The sequence below is a fragment of the Ctenopharyngodon idella genome, chromosome 3 (assembly GCF_019924925.1).
Source record: "Ctenopharyngodon idella isolate HZGC_01 chromosome 3, HZGC01, whole genome shotgun sequence".
In the NCBI taxonomy this organism is placed as follows: Eukaryota; Metazoa; Chordata; class Actinopteri; order Cypriniformes; family Xenocyprididae; genus Ctenopharyngodon; species Ctenopharyngodon idella.
This window is the reverse complement of record NC_067222.1, coordinates 3,914,312-3,937,854: the sequence shown is the minus strand read 5'-3', so window position 1 is coordinate 3,937,854 and position 23,543 is coordinate 3,914,312. Positions and strand designations below refer to the sequence as shown.

The 23,543-nt window shown below is 37.7% G+C and overlaps 1 protein-coding gene and 1 long non-coding RNA gene across 2 annotated transcripts; both read right to left on the bottom strand.

Annotated features, from left to right (window-relative positions):
• Positions 1 to 2,557: 2,557 nt before the first annotated feature.
• Positions 2,558 to 5,408, bottom strand: LOC127509351 (uncharacterized). The gene is made up of 3 exons (XR_007929208.1): positions 5,005 to 5,408; positions 3,563 to 3,718; positions 2,558 to 2,615 (listed from the first exon to the last, which is right to left on the bottom strand). It is a non-coding gene; the product is annotated as an uncharacterized LOC127509351 (long non-coding RNA).
• Positions 5,409 to 7,896: 2,488 nt separating this feature from the next.
• Positions 7,897 to 23,520, bottom strand: LOC127510163 (stonustoxin subunit beta-like). Its single transcript, XM_051889666.1, has 5 exons — positions 23,489 to 23,520; positions 23,097 to 23,270; positions 20,657 to 20,830; positions 18,147 to 18,193; positions 7,897 to 8,864 (listed from the first exon to the last, which is right to left on the bottom strand). Exons 1-5 carry the CDS (start codon positions 23,518 to 23,520, stop codon positions 8,344 to 8,346), a joined length of 948 nt encoding a protein of 315 aa, XP_051745626.1. The 3' UTR covers positions 7,897 to 8,343.
• Between the last annotated feature and the right edge of the window lie 23 nt (positions 23,521 to 23,543).

Below are 23,543 nucleotides of genomic sequence, written 5' to 3'. Positions count from 1 at the left end.
GTGAAGCACTCCCACCTGGAGACGAAGAGGTCCCACGCTGTAACGCACTTTCCGTAGTGGTTTTCCTGTTATTGCGTGGACTTGGTAGATCTTCGGCGTGGGAGTGGTTTTGAGATGCAGCTGGCGACAGAGGGCTCCGGAGATGAAATTTCCAGCTGACCCAGAATCGAGGAGCGCGCAGGCTGAAAAACAAAGTTTGGCGGCAGTAAGTGTTACTTCAATTGTGAGTGGTTTCATTCTATTCAGGGCAGGCAGAATGGCACTCACCATGGGCCGAGCAGGACGTAGGGGGCATTCGGCGATGTAATGCCCAGCACCACCACAATACAGGCAGAGATTCTGGGTCAGCCTCCTCTGTCGCTCAGCCGCTGAAAGACGTGAGTGCTCTACTTGCATGTTGTCATTAGCTGGTTCTGGAGGGCTGACGGACTCTGGCTGGCGGGAAAACGCAGGGAATAATGGCTGGCCCTGGTGCTCTTCTAAGCACAGCTGCATACGAGTGGCGAATCTGATGGATAGTTGAATGAATTTCTCGAGCCCGATGGAATCCTCGTATGCAGCGAGATGCAACCGCACACGTGGATCGAGGCCCTGACGATATGTCGTGATGAGGGCCTGCTCATTCCAGCCACTTGCAGCAGCGAGGGTACGAAACTGGAGGGCATAATCAGACACAGTTAGTGCACCTTGTTTTAAATTGCATAATCTCTCACCAATCGACGAGTCCCAGGCGGGTTTGCCAAAAACTTCCTTGAAATGAGTTGTGAAACTGGACAAGGATGATACAACAGGGTTGTTCAGATTCCATAAAGGTTCAGCCCATCGCAGTGCTTTTCCATGGAGTTGAGAGATTATGAAGGCTACTTTGGAGCGATCGTCAGGGTACAAGTGCGGTTGCATCTCCAGGACCAGCGAACATTGCAGGAGAAAACCGTTGCAATCCTCCGCCAGACCAGAGAAGGGCGCCGGTTTGGCCATGGGACTGGCGACCACGGGAGGTGAAGGAACTGCGGCGGTGGATGCAGAAGTGTTCGCTGGTGTTGTTACCGTGGAGGTGCTGGCGAAAGTGCGACGAAGAACAGTGACCAGCTCTTGAATGGGATCCGGGGTGCTCATGCTGTCGGTGTTGGTCCGGTCTTCTGTTACGTACAGAAGGGGACGGAGACACAGATATGGGTTTAACAGGTTTATTGACGGTAATGCAGAGCGTGAACAGGATGCAGGTAAGTGAAGGCAGATGGACAGAGCAGAATGATGAAGAGCTGGCACTGATACTTGGCTGGATGTTTCTTACAGAGAGCGTGGAGATCAGGAGACGAGGGAGCGAAGACACACTGGAGAAACACTGGAGACGAGGAGACACAGGGAATCGCGGAGAACGCTGGAGACAGGTAATCGGAGAGCAAGGGAGTCCAGGAGGTAAGTGAACACAAGGTAAGTGTCAACGAGACCGGAAAGTGACTGTGTGAACTGGTGTGTCTTTTATGTGGCTGTAGTGATGACTGTGGATTGGCGTCAGGTGAGGCTTGTTAGTATTCAGGAGAGGGAGTGCGATGTGATTGGGTGACTGTGGAGCCTGGCGTGTCTGTGACACATAACACTTTCCTTTAGAACACATTTATATTTATTGTTCAATAAACTGACATTGAACATCTGTTACAAATGTATGAATATTAACAGTCTGCTTCACACAAAAATACAAATTTGTTACAAAATAATCAAATCATCACTTGATGACATCACATTAGTAGTAATATTAAATTAGGAAGGTTTGTCCTGACAGAACACATTTCACCATAAACTATCCTAAAATACAATTAAATGTTAAGACAGTATTGTATACCTGTTTATATACAAATGTATATGATGATGAACATTCTCTTTCAGCTGAAAACCAGAGACAAATCCTGGAACTGCTCCTCAGACAGTGAACAGTGGAACTCCTAAGACACTGTCAGAGTTTCTGATACAGAGCTGTAAGCTCTACATTTAAATACAACTAATTTATATGCAATATAGCAAGCTCCTGTCCCTCTCCATTGGTCTGAAAATCTAAACTCTTTCGTACAAATCTGTGCATACGCTGAGAACACTGCAATCAGTCTCTCCAGTTGTCCATAACACTTGGCTTACTTTGGCCTTTGAGGCTGGTAGCCATCGAACTTGGGCAGCCACATTTGTAAATGCTGCTGTGAAAATGCAGCCTTGTAAGTGCAACCTCTTACAAAAGGATCCAAAGTTTTGGCTGTAAATCACCATAAAATTCAACCACAAATGGAAAATAAATTCAAACAAGTCTGTGCAATTCAGCTCTGCCTACTCTGTGCTGTACAGCTGGGTGGTCAGTCTAGTGACTTTTGGGGTCATCTTTTTTCCATCAAGCTCCATCAGGACCTTTTGCACAAATTCAAAGGTGAACTGCAGCCTTTTCGGATATTTTAGGTTAAGTGTGTATATGAGCCCAAAGACCATGGCAAAAGCGGTTGCAACCAAGGGCAACTGGTTCAGGACCTCTGTTCCTTCGATGACAATTTTAATGTCTTTTGGTGGATGGAGACTTTCCCAGTGATAAAGATCGCCATGGTTGCCTGCTCCAGTTCTTCAACCTCATTTTCCTGCATAAAAAAGAGACAATAAGTACGTTATAGTTTCAGAAATCTCCCGATTTCATGTTAGATCATAATGTGCCAAGCTCTTATACACTTTAAACTGAACTTGAATAGGCGTGTGACGAGTGAGAGCTGTGAGAGTGAAGCGAGGCCGGTGAGTAATTGATCAGTGCCAGCTGCGCGTCACACCGGTCTCGGATCTCTCACAGAGGAGTGACGGGAGAATAAAAGGAGGAGTGACGACAGTGAAGGACGAGAGAGGACCAGGCCTGGATTTTATGTTGCGTTTTAGTTACGTTTTGTTATGTGTGTGCACGGCAGTCATCCGTGAGAGGCTGCCGCTTTTACTTTCTGTTTGTTTATTTATTGATTAAAGTCTTTTAAATGTTCGCCGGTTCCCACCTCCTTCTTCCCATATCTATGAACTGTGTTACAAGGCGCAAATCAAACGAATCAAATGTTTATGACAAGGGGTGTGACAAAATTAAAAGTGACGAGATCTCTCGTCTGGTTAAAAGATGTCTCATGAGATTCACGCAATTCAAATTTTTTCACATGCTGTTACGTGACACATCAAATTATCTCACACAGTAAATAAAACAAATGTATAACTGATAACGTGCACTCGCAGAGTGAATCAACTCCGCCCAACTGATGCAACACCAGCGTACGCTGTGATATAAAAACTGGAATGCTATAGCTCTGTTTGAGACTGTGAGCTGCAGTTATAACTGAATTAAAATATATTAAATTTATCATTGAGGTATAAAGGTGCCCCAATCACATTTAAAGAGGTTACTTCCCCAAAGACACAAAGAGGAGGCAAGACTAAATCATGGCTGCATGTGTGCTGCTGACCCGGCAAGAGTTGATTTACAAAAGTTGATCAATAGGAGAAACATATCAACTATTCAGCCATGGATCCCACTGATACACAACTTATTCATAGATACCTCATCTAAAACCTGCAAGGTCCTGGTGGTCTTCTCTTTCACAACTCCTCCCTTGCTCCTGATGACCTCCAACAGTTTGGTGGAGTGCTTGTCCAACTGCACCAAGAACTTTGTCTCCAAGGGAACTGTTGTAATTCGCAAGAACTCGGCATTGATCTAAAAAGTAGAGCATACAGAAATAAGTTTAATAATAATAATAATTATTATTATTATAATATTTATAATTAATTAATAATATAATATATATAATATTTATATTAATATAATTATAATAATATAATAATTATTATTATTTTAATATAAATAATAAAAATATTAGAAGAAAAATACTTTAAAGTTGTCATTAATGGACCATAATTATTGCACAAATAGTATTTAGTACCAAAAGATCAATATTTTTTCAATAAATGTTATTTAACTAAAATACAGAACATTTATTTAATTGAAAAATAGATAGTATGGTCACATTTGACCACCAATGAGTATGAGTGTGACCAATTAGTAAGGAATACCTGAGGGTTAAATACAAGAAAAACATTAACATTAATGTTAACAATGTTGCATCTCCATCACTGTCCATAATAAAATGATAATGTAAATGTGGTTTACGTAATAATCAATGCACACTATGCTGTACTGTTTACCAAAAATTGCTGTAAATACCTGTATAGTGAAGCTGTTGTCTATTCAAATGTATTGACAGAACTGGCTTGTTTAGAGCTATTCAGAGCTCCATGAACCACGTGACCGTGCGCGCCGCCGCGAGATGAAAGCATGTCGCAACTCTGTTTTTCAACATTAAGTGCACCAAAACTGTATTTATTGTTTGAATTTCATATTAAAACTTTTTTTTTTTAAATGTAAAAGCTTATACTTCATATCAAAAACGGGTTTGGCAATTTGGCGTGAGATTTACTTGGGCAGAGTGATGCCGTGTAACAGAGCCTGAAAGCGCGTGTCTCACGCCAAATGCGTGCCTGCCTGACTGATATCTTCACTAGCTAGCTTTAAAACAGAGCCCGCAGAGCTCTTAAAAGACAGTAATCTCGACAAATAAACATTTTGTAGGCTCTTCGCGCCACTGTTAACTATTAAAAACACTCAGCAGAACAAATGGATTTGAATTAACATTACCTGTAACGTTAATTAACTTACACGTGGTAACTTTAGCTAAGGTCAATGCCCCCACAAAATGCATTTAGAAATAATAGTTTGCATTTATTAGCCAGTTAACTAGCGACCTGTGATAGCATTACTCACCCACGACCAGAGGGCGGCTAACGTAACTTAACGTTATAGTTTGAATGAAGAATGCTAACGTTTCTAGTGCTATCTTATAATTTACATGCTATCAATCGTGAGCGCTGAAATTACGGCCAGAGTCAAGGCCAGTCAGGTATACTTGGGAAAAAAACGTTAACGATAGACAAAATGTATCTTACCTGTATCAATGTTGCTCGTAGTTCTGTGTCGCAGCCTGGCTGGAGGGGTCTGACGTCTGTTGAAGTGTACCGTCACGGCCGCCGCTCAACAGATTGTGTGTTGTGTTCTTCACAGACAGTTCAACTGTGACTGACGTTTTTTTTTTTTTTTGAATCAGAGAGCGGGAACTCCAACTCAACAATGCGCATGTGCAAATCATGCTTAATCTAATAAAAATGCTCTGATCAAATTAATAAATTCAGTTTAATGTCCCGCTGCCAATTTATATTGTATCAATGTAAAATAATGGATTCAACCATAAATATAAACTAAAATGTTTACTTTAAATGAAAAAAATAATAATTTTAAGCTATTTCAACGAGAAAATACACATTAAACGAACAACAGCAATGTTAGACTTTTTTCAGTGCACCTTAAGAGCAAAATAAACAGTACAAGAAGTGCTCTTTAAAATATTATCCATGAACTGAGTAGTACCACGCAGTGGAAAAGCACCATAACCGTAAACAAAACCAGCATCACACTGGCTTTAAGCTGGATCACAGATGGTACTGATCCATCCTTGAGTAACAACTTTTTAGCAAAACTGGTGTTTTGTATTGACCCTCGTTCACAAAGTAGTCTGGTGTGAAATGATTTGCGCAGACATAAACAAATTTAGGTATATGGTGGTGCGTTCCCTTCAAAAGTAAAACTAGTCCACTGCGTCTTTAGCGACTCTGATGTCGGGAGTGCATGAAGACTGTTATGTTCACTCTTACATCCAACAGCAAAATATCTGCATTACTTACGAGACATTGTTGTCACTACAGCTGCTCGAACACGGAGAAAATGGCGGAAAGTGTAAAACTGGCTGAGGGCGGAAACAATGCTAATATGGGACAGTCCGTCAGCAGTCAAGGGTGGGGCCTGAGTAGTATGATATCATACTATATGCAAACACCATGTAAAAGTGAATTTTGCATCCAATGTCCCCTTTAAACAAAAGAATAAGAAGGAAGTAGAATGGTGAGCTTTTTCTTAGCATCTGTTTCCATGGTGAATCATCAATTCGTCGCTCGGTTAAGAATGTCTTGTTATGTCTTATTCCCAGACGCATTTTTGGAACCAGCATACCTCGAGTAAACAAGGTTTGGGTTAATCAACTAAGAGTTCAGTGTAAGGAACCCCGCATCGGCCCAAAAACGGAATCCGACGGCCTGGGCGAAGGTTAACGCGTGTATGCCTTTTCAGCGCATCTGTGAAGTTCACTTAATTTCACTCGTTTAATCTGACTCCAATTTTAAATGATTATTACTCTTAGGTTTTGTTCCCAATTGGAAATTAATCATTTGTTATGTATTAATTTTGATTTTTGATTATTCTGGGTATCTCATAATTTCAATTATTCGTTCATTACGGTCTCATCATCGCTTAGAGAAATTCACATCGGCCGACTGCGTTCTCACGGACATAAATTCGCCAGTTTATGATCTAGTCAGAGGATGCAGAGTTAACTAATGCATTTGAGTCGAACCGCCACATGCTTGTTCATACAAAAATACAGTTTTCTTAGTCACGATACTGCAACTTGCTAATTCAATAACAGACAAACTCAAAAAGTCCCATGATGTGCCAATATGCTCCTTTCATGGGGCTCTCTGGCTTGGCCTGTCCTGACGCAGATTTACGGAAATGACGGACTCCATAATCTACTGGTCATAATGATTTCAGAAGAATCCAGAGTAAATCAAATATAACATTTTATTTGTCAAGTAAAAATGTATCATGTCAATTTCATAGTTGGACAATTAGAAGCCAATTCAGAAATAATAAATGCATAACATCAACTGAAATGCACATGCACACAGTGGTGGATTAGTGTTTGAAGACACTTGTCCACCACCGTGTGGGGGTCTCTGGCTACAGAAAATCCCCCCTGACTGCTTTGCACTTTACCTTATATACCAAGACCAGAACAAAAGGATTGTAAATTTTTATTACACCAACACCTGTTTTGGGGGGAGAGGAGTGGGTTTTCACAAGTGACACCACCCAAAAGGAGGACAGAATTCTCCTTAGTTTTCAATCTTCTTCATAATACCAGTGACTGCTGTGAAATTGAGACCATTTTACCAATCGCACTGAGACATTTAAAATGATACCAAACATGAAAGGAATAAACAATAGATACACCAGATACATTATACTTCTTGGAGAACTTTCAGTGACTTGAGTCAGGGGGAAAGGAAGGAGGGTGTGTGTGTTTTGGGGGGAGGGCTATTGCATCCTGTAGATGTGTGAGGGCAAGGCGTTGTCCTATGCTATTTCTTTAAGATCTTCTCTCCAGATGAGTTTTATTGCTTTATTGCAGGGTGCTTGATCTCAGTTTTCGTCTCAGCAGGAAAATCAAGTCTTACATCAGGGTATGTTTGATGGTAAGTTAACCTTGCTTTCTGGAATACCGCCCAGGAGTATAAATACACAGGGCTTAATGAGTGAACACAGCTGGCAAAAATCAGAAACAGGGAGTAATTAACATCAAAAGGAAAAAGGAAAAAACTGAAAGGAAAAAAAAGGAAAGTATGAAAAGAAAAAAAACACACAACCAAACCAAACATAACCCTGACAATAATAATACCATGATAAATGCTGTAAATCAAAAGACATCTATATACATGACTGAATTTAAAAAAATAAAGCACAACAGATGTATGGTTGAAATAATACACAGGTTTCTATTGAGAATCATTAGATCCTTCATTTACGCAGGAATTAATCAACAAACTGTGTGATTGATTCATTCTCTGTATCATCTCTCGAATCTATCTTAATTCCATTGACTTTAATATTCTGTTCCTGTTTTTCTTTTGTTGTTTCTTCTAACTTAATGTCTTCCTTAAATTTTGTAAATTCACTTTCCATTTGTCCTTTGAGATGTCCTTTTTGACTTGAAAGTCTTGTATTTGCTTGTATCATCCAGATGTTTGCAATGAGTCTCCATTGTGTCTCCATCTTCTTCATAATTCCATATATCCACTTCTCCGTTAGTATCCTTGCCTTGCTTGCTTTTTTTCTGGGTTTCTCTTGCTTTTCACCTTGTTTCTCTCACTCATCCTTAAATATTCTCTGTTTTTTCTTTTTATTTAGCAGGGTATTTTATGTAAACTTTTACTCCACCAATACTGCTCTAGTGACTGACTGGAAGAACCTGACAATATTTCTGTGACTGCAGTTCACCTATAGTATTAATGTAAAGAAGAGGGAAAAAAAGAGACTCTATAATATCGCACTGTTATTGATATATCATGCAGATCAAAGTATTATGGATAGAATCTCTTATCAGTCTATTCTGATCATCAACACAGTTTCACTGATGATCCAGAAGAATAAACCCCAAACCCAGGATAGAGCGGCTGAGTGAATGTGGTCTGGACTGTGTAGATGAGGCTCATTGTGTCAGAGACGCTGTAGAAGGACAGAGTTCCTGCACTGTGATCCACATACACTCCTATTCTACAGCTGATGGACTTTACAGGGAGAAAAGTCTTTATGTTACTGTGTCTAAATGAGTATCTGGAGGAAGAGCAGATTAAACTCCAGGACTGATCATTGAATCCAAACCAACACTCTTTACCCCGTCCCTTCCTGCTGATGTTCTTATATGACACTGATATATACACATCGCCACTCCACTCAATCTCCCAGTAACAGCGTCCACACACACTCTCTCTACACAACACCTGCTCCAAATAATCAAATCTCTCTGGATGATCAGGATACGACTGATCTGTGTCAGAGTCCATAACCTCTCTGTTCCTCTCAGACAGATGCAGGTATTTATTCACTGTGTTCAGATCCAAAGTGAGCTGATGGAAATCTGATGGAGGTAAAACACACAAGTTAGGAGTGACAAGGAGTAAATTAGGAGTAACAAGATGGCAGCAGAGAGGAGATGCACACTTTCCAATAAAGATATAAATGTATTAAAGATATATGATGACACAGACAGTAAATTCCCCAGTGTTAAATTAGCACTGCTCGGTGTTCATATGGGAACTACCAGCAGGGTGTTAAAAGTAACACAGAAGCAGTGTTAGAGTTAATTAGGTACTTAAGTGGTTAATTAAGTGTTGATTGTTTGATTATTGAAGACACCTGATTATGACCAACTGCCCAACTAAAGGAAACGCTGATCATCATAAAGGTAGCCAAACATTTAAAAAAAAAAAAAAATCAACATCTAAACCTGTTCATTCTCAGAAAGAACGGTAGACGAATGACAGAAATAAAGTCAGTCTGGTTTTCAGTTTATTGCTCGATATCATCAGCTGTCAAACAATCATCACTCAATTAATCACTTAAGTATCTAATTAACTCTAACACTGCTTCTGCATCACTTTTAACACCCTGCTTGTGGTTCCCATAGGAACATCGATTTAACACTGGGGAATTTACTGTGTGGATTTGCTAAAATAATAAAAATTCAATCAATTCTTTTTGTAATTGACCTAGTAAGAAATTTAATAACTTTAAATAAAGTTAAAGTTCATTGAGCAAGCCACTTTTATGAGGATTGTGGGCTTTCCTGCAGTTGTTGGAGCCGCTGATGGAACTCATGTTCGCATCATTGCTCCAACTGTAGATGAGGAGACATATATCAATAGAAAAATATTCCACACCAGTACTAATTTGTGATTATTTTGCATATTGCAAAGCTATTTTTTTTTAAATAAATTTAAATATTAAAATGTTTCAATGTCCATTTAAATTATATTTTTATAATTACAATAAATGATTGGTGTCATGCTGCTGTGACTTCACTCTTGCAGGCTCGGCATTGGCTGATTCAGAGGTTGAGGGTGGCCATTTTGAGTTGACATCATTGTAGTCCTTAGTTCACAACACAGTCAGCACTTAAGAATAAGCCTTAGACTTTACTAAAAGTTGCTTTTAGCTTCTTTATAAAAATCTCCTACTCTTAGACAAGTCCTGCTTGTAATTTTTTGACACTTTAGTCAAAGCTTAAGACTATTCGGTAACACTTTAGAATACTGATCCTTCATTAATGAATAACTACGCAGGAACAAATGAGTAATGCATTATTAACACTCTAGTAACTACTATTAACTAACAAGAAACTCTGATTAATGAATTAATAAGTAATAGTGCTCAGTTGAAGGTGGTAGTTCACTATTAGCTAATCAGTAACTAGTATTTTTTCATACCTCCCAGAGAACTACTAAATACAGGTTCATAATTAATGTGTTACAATACCACCGGTGTATAAAGCACACGAACGAGGAGATAAGGATTAAGTAAGTCTTTACTTGAAAATCCAGCAGGAGAATACAGGAACAGACAGGAATATACACCACTGTAGACACAAACGACACCCGACAACAGAAACAGGAACTTAAATACACTGATTGATTAACTCAAATGACGAACAGCTGTGATGAATGTGATAAGTGTCCATGGTTACTGATTGTGGCGGGAAACTAGAACAAAGGAACACGTGACAGATGACAACAAACAAACTGAAAGTCCATGTGAATAATGCATAATGTGTAATTAATTCTAAAGTAAAGGTTATGGTAACCCACTAGTAATGACTGAAGTATTACCAAATCCTTCAGAAGGAATTACTAATTATTTGGATCAGTATTATAAAATGAGCATACAGCTCTCTAGTAACTACTGAAGTCATAGTAAACTTTTGAGGTAAACTTTTGTGGTTTAAATCTTTATTTGAAAAGGGCAACATGAGACCGCATTCTATATTTCTATGGTTAAATCACTGACAGAGACCCCTCCCCTGTCAGCCAATCACTGTTTGCAGAGTTAGTAAGTGTGTTGACATTTTCCATAGCAACAAGTTCAACCCTGCCTTTTCCCTTAAGACTTCTCTCTATTCCTTAGTAAAAGTCTTCTGTAAGGTGGCCATGTTGTTCACATGATCAGAAACTAGTCGATTTTAAGTTTAAAGGGTCATGGCAGAGGATTACAGTCGGCTAATCTGTGCAAAAGGGGTACAACTCTTCTCTGTAAAAATAGAATCATACCATTCTCAACCCATGGTTCTTTGCACTTGAGTTCATCTCAAATCTGCAGACTCATCTATAATATTACTCTATCAAGTGATATGGTTTATTCGATCAAGGTGGTGCCGAGATTGGCTGCCACGGTCCGTCGTTCCACAGCTGTTTTATTGTTTTTGTTAGTTTGTCCTGTCTTTAGTTATATCCCTACAGTCAGTTTTACCAGGGACAAATTAATGAACATTCTGCAATACACACCACCCAATATTTCACCATTTTTTTTTTTACTATTCTGATGTTTTTCTGGACAGTATAGTTGGAGGGGCAGCAGTGCTGCTAAAGCGCTCCAGGACACACAAGCACAGGAAGCGAGCCAGTGCCCTAAGCTCAGACAGAGCAGCTTTAGGACAGCGCTGCCTAGTATCCATCTGACGAATCTCCTTTCTTTACCCAACAAAACAAAAAAAATTTACTCTGCTATTTTTTAATTTCAGTTACCATTTATTTCAAATAATTTTAATTTTAAAAAATTTTACATGGTTTTAATTTTATTTAACTATAATAACCCTAATATTAGTAAAATCTATATATTGAATAATGTGTCAAGTAATGTTCTTAGTCTTCCTGTTACAGTGCATCTCAGACACAAGCTACAATAGTGAATTAAATGGAAACTAAATTATAAACAGTTTATTTTGTAGCCAAAATATCAAAAATGACCATCGGAAACCCAGTTAACAGGGAACGTTCCCATACCTTTGACTAACGTTCTTTAAAAGTTATGTAAATGTTAGGACAAAACGTTCTTAAAGTAAGGTTCTTATAATGTTATTAACAGTTAATATACTTTCTCATAATGTTGAGAGAAAATTTTCTTAGAACAGTGTTCTTGGAACGTTCATATGACGGTATTTGTACTTGATTAATGTTCTCATAATGTTGAGAGAAAACATTCTTAGAACAACATTCTCGGATCTTTATGATGTTATTGATATTTGCTGAATGTTTTTGAAATGTTTGCATAAAGCGTTGTGAGAACAATTTTAATGAAACATCCATAGAGTGTTCTTTGTCAAAGTCTAAGTAATTTTTTTTGTGTGTGTATGTAGTGCTTTTCAAAAAAAAAAAAAAAAAAATTCTTAATGCCCTATAGTTGCATTTAGCAGATTCCCAGCTCACAGGAAATGTTCTCAGAACATTGGTTAACGTTCTGATTCCTTCAGCAGTATCATAGCAAACTAAACATTTGAAGAATTAAAAAAAAAAATGCTGGACATTAAGTTTAATTCAGATATCAATAATCACCGTATGAATCTCAACAATGGTGACAATCAACAAAAAGCTTCATGTTTCAGTGCATTCAATCAAAACTCATCCATTGCTCCCAGCATGCATTGCTGCATGAATTTTAGTAGGGTTTTTTTTTTACCATTGTTGAGGTAATCTAGGTATTCTCAGTGTTAACACACTAGTGCTCTTTCTCTCACTGCTAAATTTGTTTAGTTAAAATAAAATATTATCGTAGTATTTAGAGATTTTAGAAAAATTCTAAATTTTGCCTTTTAAATTAGTAAATGATTTGAAATATTAATAATATTTAAGTAAATTTCAAATTTAGTTTTTTTTTTTTTTTTTTTTTTTTTTTTTTCCAGTGGTTTTCTGGAACCTGTGCAGAGTTCATACACATCCTGTAAAAATTCCAAGACACATGCTTATGCACATGCTTATGATCTGTGATTTCTCTTTGCAGCGCTAGCTTGTTAACTTGTTAACAGTCGCTCGCGCGCTCCTTTTTCAACGCGTTCTTCAAACAGCTGTGGTAAGTCGGATCAGTCTACAAACACGGTGAGTCATGTCATCCTCTCCCAGCATTGCTACCTGTTCCATTTGCCACATGTTTACCATAGCTCTCTCTGTCAGCGACGAGGGATTTACATGTCATAAATGTAGGGAAATAGTCAGGCTGACAGAGAGAATCTCAGAATTAGAGACACGCATCCAAACTTTAATCGAGGATAGTAAGAATGCAAGGGCTTCAGATACTGTTTTGGATGCGACTAACTTAGTGAACTCTGTACATTGTTCGGTTCCGGCTGTAGAGCCCGCGCAGCAGGGCACTTGGGTAACGGTGAGGCGGCCTAGCCGCAGAAAACACCACTCTTCCGTTCCAATAAGAACATCAAACAGGTTCTCCCCACTCAGTGATACACCCACTGAGAATCCTGTTGAAAGTGCCCTAGTTATTGGCGATTCTATTACACGGAACGTGAAAATAGAGACACCAGCCACCATAGTCACATGTTTGCCGGGAGCCAGAGCACCTGACATCAAAGCAAATTTAAAAGTGCTGGCTAATGCTAATCGTAAATACTCTAAGATTATTATTCACGTCGGCACTAATGATGTTCGACTTCGCCAGTCGGAGATCACTAAAATTAACATTAAAGAGGTGTGTGAACTCGCAAGTACAATGTCAGGAGAAGTAATTTGCTCTGGCCCCCTTCCTGTTCGTCGGAGTGATGAGATAGTTAGCAGATTATCATCACTCAATGGCTGGCTGTCTAAGTGGTGTCCGCAAAATAATATAGGTTTCATAGATAATTGGAAAAGTTTTTGGGGCAGACCTGACCTGTTAAAAAGAGATGGTATTCATCCCTCCCGGGATGGTGCTGCTCTTCTCTCTAGTAATATGGCACATAGTCTTAGAACTGAAACATGACAAACTGGGGCCCAGGTCAGAAAGCAGACAGACTGGCTAAACCGACCGTCTGCTAGCTGCCTCACGTTACAGAAGTCAGAAAATTCAGATAATTCTCAACACATAGAAACTCTTACACCTAGATATTTTCAAATAGAGACTGTGTCTGTACCCCGAATTAGTAAAAACAAAAAACTTCCAAACCCATTTAATGGTAAAAATTTAATTGATGTTCAACAAATAAAAAATAGAGATAATAATGCTAAACAAATGATAAAACTCGGGTTGTTAAATATTAGATCCCTTTCTTCAAAATCACTTATTGTTAATGATATTATCAAAGATAATAATCTAGATGTGCTGTGTTTGACAGAAACTTGGCTAAAACCGGACGATTACATTACTTTAAATGAGTCTAGTCCTCAAGGTTATGATTATCGACACAATGCCCGTCAGAAAGGCAAAGGGGGAGGTGTTGCTGTAATCTATAGTAATATTTACAGTATTAGTCAGAAGTCTTTCAAATATAATTCCTTCGAAACTATGGTACTTTACGTAACATTATGTAAGTTGACATTTGTGCTGGCTACTGTATACAGGCCACCAGGACACAATACAGACTTTATCAAAGAATTTGCTGACTTTCTATCAGAGTTAGTACTAGCTGCAGATAAAGTCCTTGTTGTTGGTGATTTTAATATTCATGTAGATAATAAAAAAAGACGCATTAGGATTGGCATTTGCAGATATTCTAAACTCTATTGGTGTTAGACAACATGTGTCAGGACCCACTCATTGTCGTAATCATACTTTAGATCTAATATTGTCACATGGAATCGATATTGATGCTGTTGAAATTCTGCAGCAGAGTGACGACATCTCAGATCATTATCTAGTCTCGTGTATACTACATTTAGTCAAGGCGGCTAAACTGCCTCCATGCCATAAATATGGTAGAACCATCACTTCTACCACTAAAGATTGCTTTATAAATAATCTTCCTGATCATTTTCATCGCCTTAGCATACCAGACAGCTTAGAAGACCTCGATGTTGCAACAGAAACTATTGCCTCTGTCTTTTCCAGCACATTAGACTCAGTTGCTCCTTTGCGTTTAAAAAAGATTAAGGAAATTAATCCAATGCCATGGTACAATGACCACACTCGGGCCCTAAAGTTAGCAGCCAGAAAAATGGAGCGCAGCTGGAAGAAATCAAAACTAGAAGTATTTCGTATTTCGTGGAGAGAGAGAATGATTGAGTACAGAAAGGCCTTAAAATCTGCTAGATCTGCCTATTTTTCAAAACTCTTAGAAGAAAATAAACACAACCCTAGGTATTTATTTGATACAGTGGCTAAATTAACAAGAAATAAAGCTTCAACTTCTGATGTTTCCAAAGAGCACAGCAGTAATGACTTTATAAACTTCTTTACTTGCAAGATTGATAATATTAGAGAAAAAATAATAACCATGCAACCGTCTACTACAGTATCGTGTCAGATAGTGCATTGTAGTGTCCCTGAGGAAAAATTCAATTCATTTACTGCTTTAGGAGAGGAAGAATTGTCTAAACTTGTTAAATCATCAAAATCAACAACATGTATGTTAGACCCTATACCGACTAAGCTATTGAAAGAAATGCTTCCAGAGGTCATAGACCCTCTTCTCAATATCGTCAATTCATCTTTATCATTAGGATACGTACCAAAAACTTTTAAGCTGGCTATTATTAAACCTCTTATTAAAAAACCACAACTTGATCCTAGAGAATTAGTCAATTACAGGCCGATCTCAAATCTCACTTTTCTGTCAAAAATACTAGAAAAGGCAGTATCATCACAGCTATGTTCCTTTTTAGAAAGAAATGGTATCTGTGAGGATTTCCAGTCAGGATTTAGACCGTACCATAGTACTGAGACTGCTCTCATTAGAGTTACTAATGATTTGCTCTTATCATCAGATCGTGGTTGTATCTCTCTATTAGTGTTACTGGATCTTAGTGCAGCATTTGACACTATTGATCACAATATTCTTTTAAATAGACTCGAAAATTATGTTGGCATTAGTGGAATTGCATTGTCATGGTTCAAATCATACTTATCTGACCGTTATCAGTTTGTAGTAGTAAACGAAGACATGTCATATCGATCACAAGTTCAATATGGAGTACCACAAGGCTCAGTACTAGGACTGTTACTGTTCACTCTGTACATGCTACCCTTGGGAGATATCATTAGGAAGCATGGCGTTAGTTTTCACTGTTACACTGATGATACTCAGCTCTATATTTCTTCGCGCCCTGACGAAACTTACCAATTCACAAAATTAACGGAGTGCATAGCTGATATAAAAAATTGGATGACCAGTAATTTCCTACTACTAAATTCAGAAAAAACAGAGATTCTAATTTTTGGACCAAAAACTTCTTCACGTAATAACCTAGAATATTGTCTAACACTTGATGGCTGCTCTGTTAAGTCTTCGTCGTCAGTTAGGAACCTGGGTGTGCTCTTTGATACCAATCTTTCATTTGAAGGCCATGTTACTAGCATCTGTAAAACCGCATTCTTCCATCTTAAAAATATATCTAAACTACGACATATGCTCTCAATGAAAAATGCAGAACAGTTAGTTCATGCGTTCATGACCTCAAGGCTAGATTACTGTAACGCTCTACTGGGTGGTTGCCCTGCTCGCCTGATAAATAAACTACAGCTCGTACAAAATGCAGCAGCTAGAGTTCTTACTAGAACCAGGAAGTATGACCATATTAGCCCAGTTCTGTCAACACTGCATTGGCTTCCTGTTAAACATCGTATAGATTTTAAAATCTTGCTAATTACTTACAAAGCACTAAATGGTTTAGCTCCCCAGTACCTGAGCGAGCTCCTAATTCATTATAGTCCTTCACGTCTATTGCGATCTCAGAATTCAGGCCAGCTGATAATACCTAGAATATCAAAATCAACTGCAGGTGGTAGATCCTTCTCCTATTTGGCACCTAAACTCTGGAACAATCTTCCTAGCATTGTTCGGGAAGCAGACACACTCTGTCAGTTTAAATCTAGACTAAAAACGCATCTCTTTAACCTGGCATACACATAACACATTACCAATTTATATTTCCAAATCCGTTAAAGGATTATTAGGCTGCATAAATTAGGTCAGCCGGAACCGGGAACACTTCCTATAACACCTGATGTACTCGTTACATCAGAAGAAGAATGGCATCTACGCTAATATTAGTCTTTCTGTTTATCCTGAGGTTCACCGTAGTCAACCGGATCCGGGCCGTATCCAGGTGAGACCAAGGACCTGCACCTTGACACGACCACAACGCAGCCCTGAAGTATCAGCAGAGATTGAGTCAACTAGATCATCCCCTGTGAAGGCCTCATCGACACGACAGCCACGACACAGTTCCTCAACAACCATCCATACCGCCGTGATGAATACGATCCTCAGTTGGATGGAACTGAAATAAATACTTTTAATGTTGCGATCCTATTGGACTTATGATAGCAACCTGAATTGTAACAAAGCACTGTTGGCCAGAGGAGAACTGGCACCCCGACTAAGCCTGGTTTCTCCCAAGGTTTTTTTCTCCATTTTAACACCAATTTGCCACTTGTCTGCCACCTGATGTCACCTGATGGAGTTTGGGTTCCTTGCCGCTGTCGCCTCTGGCTTGCTTAGTTGGGGACACTTGACTTGACATTTTGATATTCAACAGTGCTTTGATCTGCCTGCATTGACACTATTCTTTAAGAGCTGCTGTGCAGCCAAACAATGTACCAGTTATCAATGTAAAGCTGCTTTGACACAATCTACATTGTAAAAAGCGCTATATAAATAAAGGTGACTTGACTTGACTTGACTTGAGAAACCGTGAGAGTACAATGTATTTTAGGACTTAAAGGGATTTTTATAGAATAAAGGGATTTTATACAATAGATCACTTTAAAGAGAAAGAGAGAGAGAGAAGGTGTAGGCCCTACCTGATATTTTATTCTTACATTTTTAATTAAATAATGGGTTTAATGGGTTCTGTACATAAGAGAACATGACGATTTTCAGACTAGTCTGCAGAAAAACAGCAACGGGTTAAATGAAAATGTAATCGACTCTTTGACAGTAGTAGGTGGCACTGGAACAGCAGATATAAAGCTGTTAACCTTTATACACAAAGCTGCTGTGCTTATAAAAATGCAGCTCGAAAGATTTCTTCCCTTATGAAAATTAACCATGGTTTTAATACAAATAACACCTTGCTACCCTAACCATAACCTGTTTTCTGTGATGGGTAGGTTTAGGAGTAGGGGTAGTGTAGTGGGATAGAATGTGCAGTTTGTTCAGTATAAAAACCATTACGCCTATGGAATGTCCTCACTAAGACAAACCCGTGTGTGTTTGCAGACTTACATTTTCTTAGTCCTGCTGTAATCCTGATTTCACCTCCATGATCAACACTAGAAAACACACAGTGACACAATCAATCATGTACATAATAGTTTTTATACTGTAAAATAAGGTTTGTGTGACATTAACAACACATGCTGATGTTACACAAACCATGGCATGTTCCCATTTCCCATCTCAAAGTCAGTCATCTAAAAATCATCATCATTACAAATGCTTTAAACATCATAGAAAGTCAGTGGAGAATGTTCATCAAAACATTGTAATATACATCATATACATAATTTATCCATTACATAGCTCTAATTATTATTATTTTGTCTTTATTATAATTACTGATGACTTTCTATTCATCCCTCATTTCTTTGATCAAACTTATCACTTCACCTCCTTTGAAACTGTATCAAATGCCCTTCTTGAAAAAATAAACATTTCAGTGAGCTCTACTATTCAAAATTATTTATAAAGCATTACATTTTATCTAGGATTTAAGCTTAGCACATGAGGTTAAATATTAGTTAACCTATGTTTTATTAGTTAACTAGAGTCTGAAAGCTTTCAAATGCTATATAGTTTGTCAAGATTACTTTAGGTTTAGATTAAGATATTATTGTTATAAATGTATAATGGCAAGTGTCCCGTAGGTGTTGGGGAGGGGCAGTCTTAAAAATAGTGGTTAAAACCATTTTTATAAATCATAATTTCAGATATTTATTCTTTGCAACATGTGAAAAGTACAGATATTAAAAGTTAATTATTTTATTGTTTTTTTTATAGTATGATTTTTAGGGAATTGTATTGAATCCAATTAGGGTCAATTTGATCCAAACCATAGATGCTGTGATAAAAAAATTGAACAGTGCATGAGGGTTAATATATCATGCATTTTATTAGACAGGTGAGCAACTGTTTGGGTAAGAAGCGGAAGCAGTCATTTTACTCCAATTACTTTATTATTAATATAATATGATTTCTTTTTAGCTGTTTTATTTACTAGCTGTTTCAAACAATATAACTTCAAATTACACAAACACATGTCTTTTGTACAGAAAACAATTTGTATCACACTGTAAACAGGGTCTGAAATTAGTGGGATTCTCTCTAAAATAAGTCATATGAGGGGATTTATTAACTCTAACTTTAAAGATAGGTAATAAAAACAGACAAATATGTATAAAGAATAAGTATGAACATATGTACACTTTTACTGCTGCTGCTGTATTTTCTCATCTTTCTTGTCAAACTTGTTTGTATTATGAGCATGCAGCATGTCAAAACTACACCTCTCCTGCAGCACAGACTTTATTATTTTGTGCTTTATAGTTTTTAAACAGAGGTGACCATTTGCAATAGATCACTTATAGTGCAGATGCGGTGTGGTGTTGACTTGGAGGCGAATTGTCCATGTTCAGAAATACAGGAGAATATACTGTTACATGTGCACAATGGGCCCCATTTATCAATCTAATATAGAAACGAGCACAGATCCGAGCGCAGAAATCGTCTTACATCAGGGTTCATGTGTGATTCATGAAACATTCGTATGCTGCCAATCCCCAAAAATGACTTGGATCCCTATCACACCTGATTCAACCCATGAGCTATTAGTAGAGACTAATTAGTAGAGACTACAAGTCTTGTGCAGTGCTGGTGGTTCTCCAAGACAGGTTGAGATCCACTGCTATAGGCAATATCACGCAGTGAGTTGCTGCCAGCAACATGTTTGTCACCAATCAACTGTATGAAATGTAAGATGACCTACTTAGGTTTAGGGCGGGTGCATACATAAGAATGTTAGAATTACATAAGGTTCCTGTGACTAGTAGGTTTAGGGATAGTGTAGTGAAGGACAACAGTATATTGAGTCAACATTTAGTCTCATATAAAAGATCCTGTAATTCACACACACAAACTCTTATTGGGTATGTGTACATGCACCTATGGCGAATATATTAACCTTGTAAAGTCAGCGTACAGCTGTACAGCCTAGATGAAAGTCACCAATATGTTAAGAACAAATAAACCTCCTTTGAATTAAGCTGATAAAGATCCTGTATGAAAGAGAATACTTTCACAGATGATAAAATGTTATTTTGTAAGAAAATCATTTAAATAGTCTTAAATAATCTCATTATTTGTTATCTTTATTTGTTTGGTCAGTGTCTCTGTGGGTTTTTTTTTTTTTTTTCCATTTATTTATTTATTTAGCTGTTGTACGCTGTAAGGTGAAGGCTGAAATAAATCATTTGATGAAGTGATATGGCACTGTAATGTGGTCAAGACATGACTACATTACTGGAATTACTTTAGCTGTGGGTTTACTGGGAAATAATTACACACCTAAGAGAGTTCATCAACCAATCAGAATGAAGCACTCGATAGTATAACTAGAGCTAAATCTCTGTTAATTATCAAATACAACTTTTGTACATGTATGAAATAAAGTGGTTTGTAATAGGTGAAGATAGTAATGCTGTTTTTGGAGTTAATCAAAACTCCTCCTGCATACATACTTGAGTTTGTCTAGTGTGCAGTTTGAATCCTTCAGATTTTCAGAGAGCAGCTTGACTCCTGAATCTCCTGGGTGATTGTAGCTCAGATCCAGCTCTCTCAGGTGTAAAGGGTTTGAACTCAGAGCTGAAGACACATAACCACAGCCTTCCTCTGTCACCATACAGCCAGACAATCTACAGACACACACAGCAACAGTCCACATGACTTGAACATTTATACCTATTTCAGCCATTCATTAGGTATTATTTATTTATAACTGTGTAAAATGTAAACATGAAAAAAGGTAAACTGTGTAAAAATTGAAACAGTAATTTACAGTGACTAATTAAAAATGTAGTTGTTTAATTGTTATAAATTGAAAATATATAATTTATGTAATTCATGCCATTTGAAATTGAAAATGATGAGACAAACATTTACGGAGTCATTTTCAGCATATTAGGCAATCAAATAAGAGTGAAAGTGTGCATATTTTAAAACAAAATATTATTTGCAAAGAGTTGCATTACTTTGCAATTAATTCTGTTTGCTAATACATTTTTTTTAATTTCCCTCAAATACCTTTAAATATTTTAAATTACTTAAAATTTTAAATAACTAAGGCTTTTATTTTAGCAGAAATCTGAAGGGAGCTAATGACAGTAAATCACAATAGACACAGTTTATTGCTTATTGTTTTATAAGATTTATAAACAATTATAAATCCAAAATTGGGAAAATAATTAATGTATGTTGCATATACATTTCCAAGTTACGAGTGGCCCAAACTCACTCAGCTTTTACTGCAGCGGACTCAAACTCAGCACCTGGAAGGCCACTGTCTAGCAGAGTGTAGCTCCACCCTAATTTAACACACATCATCCTGCTAATAAAAGTCTTCAGGATTACTAGAAACTTGGCTGGATCTAAGGGGCTGTTTACACGACACTGTTTTCAACTGAAAATGGAAGACTTTTATTGACATGACAACAGTGTTTTGGGGGACTGAATATGCAAGCTTTTGAAAACAGATTTCAGTATGCAAAGTTTTGTAAATGATGCCTTTACCGTCCCCATATAAACAAAAACGTGAATTTGTGAAAACAGCGATGTCATGCACATGCATATTACGTGTTCATGCACACATATTGTATTACATTTTTGCGGGGACATCGCCAACTACTGGCCTGGCATGTATAATACAGCCTTTTTAGTAGTTTTCGCAGATCCGTGTGAATGGGGATCTTTTGGCAAAGTCGTCGTCTGTTTTCAGTACATTGTTGTCATGTTAACATACCTGAAGGCAGGTGCACACTGTGCGATTTATAATAGTCCTTTACAATTGTTGCTTGTCAGACTGTACGAACATGATCCTTGTGTCACACTGTGGGATCTCAGCTGTTATTTATGTCAAACTGTACGACAGTCAAGATGCGTTAAAAACAGACGCACGCATGAAAACTTGTCCAGAGTTTTATATCATCAACCCATACACGTTCAGTGACTGAGCTGCATTACACACGGGACTGAAATGGTGGCTAACAAAGAAATCTCTAGCGTTAATTTTGATATTCGGCTTGTCTTGAAAAATGAAGACAATTCGTCGTAGGAGAAGTCACACTGCAGGACTGTGTGCCAAATCTTCTGAAACTGCCAGAATTTCGTTGGAGGTAAAATTGGATCGCAACGGTCATTAATTGGCTGTCGGTGAACATGTTAAACTAGCAATCAAAGACTACAGATTTTTGCCTGGAAATATAGGAATCTTTTAGGATTTGCAAAATTTGTCTCAGACAACCAAATCGTGACAAAATCGCACAGTATGCACCCACCTTTAAACTCTTCAGGACAGTTACCCTAAAGGAGCTAAGTTTTAGACCAGTGATTTACTGTGAATTAAGCCGCTCTGAAAAACTGAAAACAGAATCATGAGCTGCTTTTGTGTAAATGAATACTGTGCTGCGTTTTACTCTGAAACATCATGTCAGAATGTATATTAATACAATTACAGCCATATCTTATTGTATCAAGCATCTATTGTTAGAAATAAGAAAAGCCAGTAACATTGTTTCATATAATTTGGCAAGTGGTGTTAATTTTGGACCCTGGCTGAAATGTTAATGGTATCCCACACACAGCCACTAGATGGTGCTACTAGCTTGTTCAGTGCATGAATTAAATGTATTTGGAAAAGTAACATTTTACACTTTTAGTACTTGTTTAAGGCCATGTCTCAATTTCAATCTTCAAACAGTCAACTCCCATCTCTCCACCCTCCAAAAAATATATTTTTTCTCAGACTTATGCAGTCTGTGTGGGTCAAACCTCTCAACTCTGAAAGTACGGACATCTGTATATAGAAAAAAAAAGATATTCCTGCAAATGTTGTTTTGTCTCCTGTTCTGGCATTCCATTGAGAGCAGATGTTAATATTTCATTAATTATTTTAAAACCATTTACCTCAGTATCTCCAGCTGACAGTTTGGACTCTTTAGTCCTTCAGAAAGAATCTTTACTCCAGAATCCTGCAGGTCATTGTTACTCAGATCCATCTCTTTCAGGACAGAGACTGAGGATTGTAAAACTGAAGACAAACTCTTACAACACTGGACAGTGAGATTACAGCCATGTAGCCTGTGTGGAGTACAAAACAACAGTAATGCAATATTAATGCTGGATTTATAATCTGGAGCACAGATCATTTGGAAAATTCTTTGACTGAAGTGATGTAAGCAAATCTACAAGAAAAAAAAAGATAACAAAATAACCAGTATTTTCAGTTTTTTTAATTTATGATAAACTTTAGAAAAATAAAATGAGTAAAACTCAGGTTCCTGAGTTTTGCCTGATACCTGACCCAGATTGCCTGATGATGCAGACACATTGGCATTTAATATGATCACACAC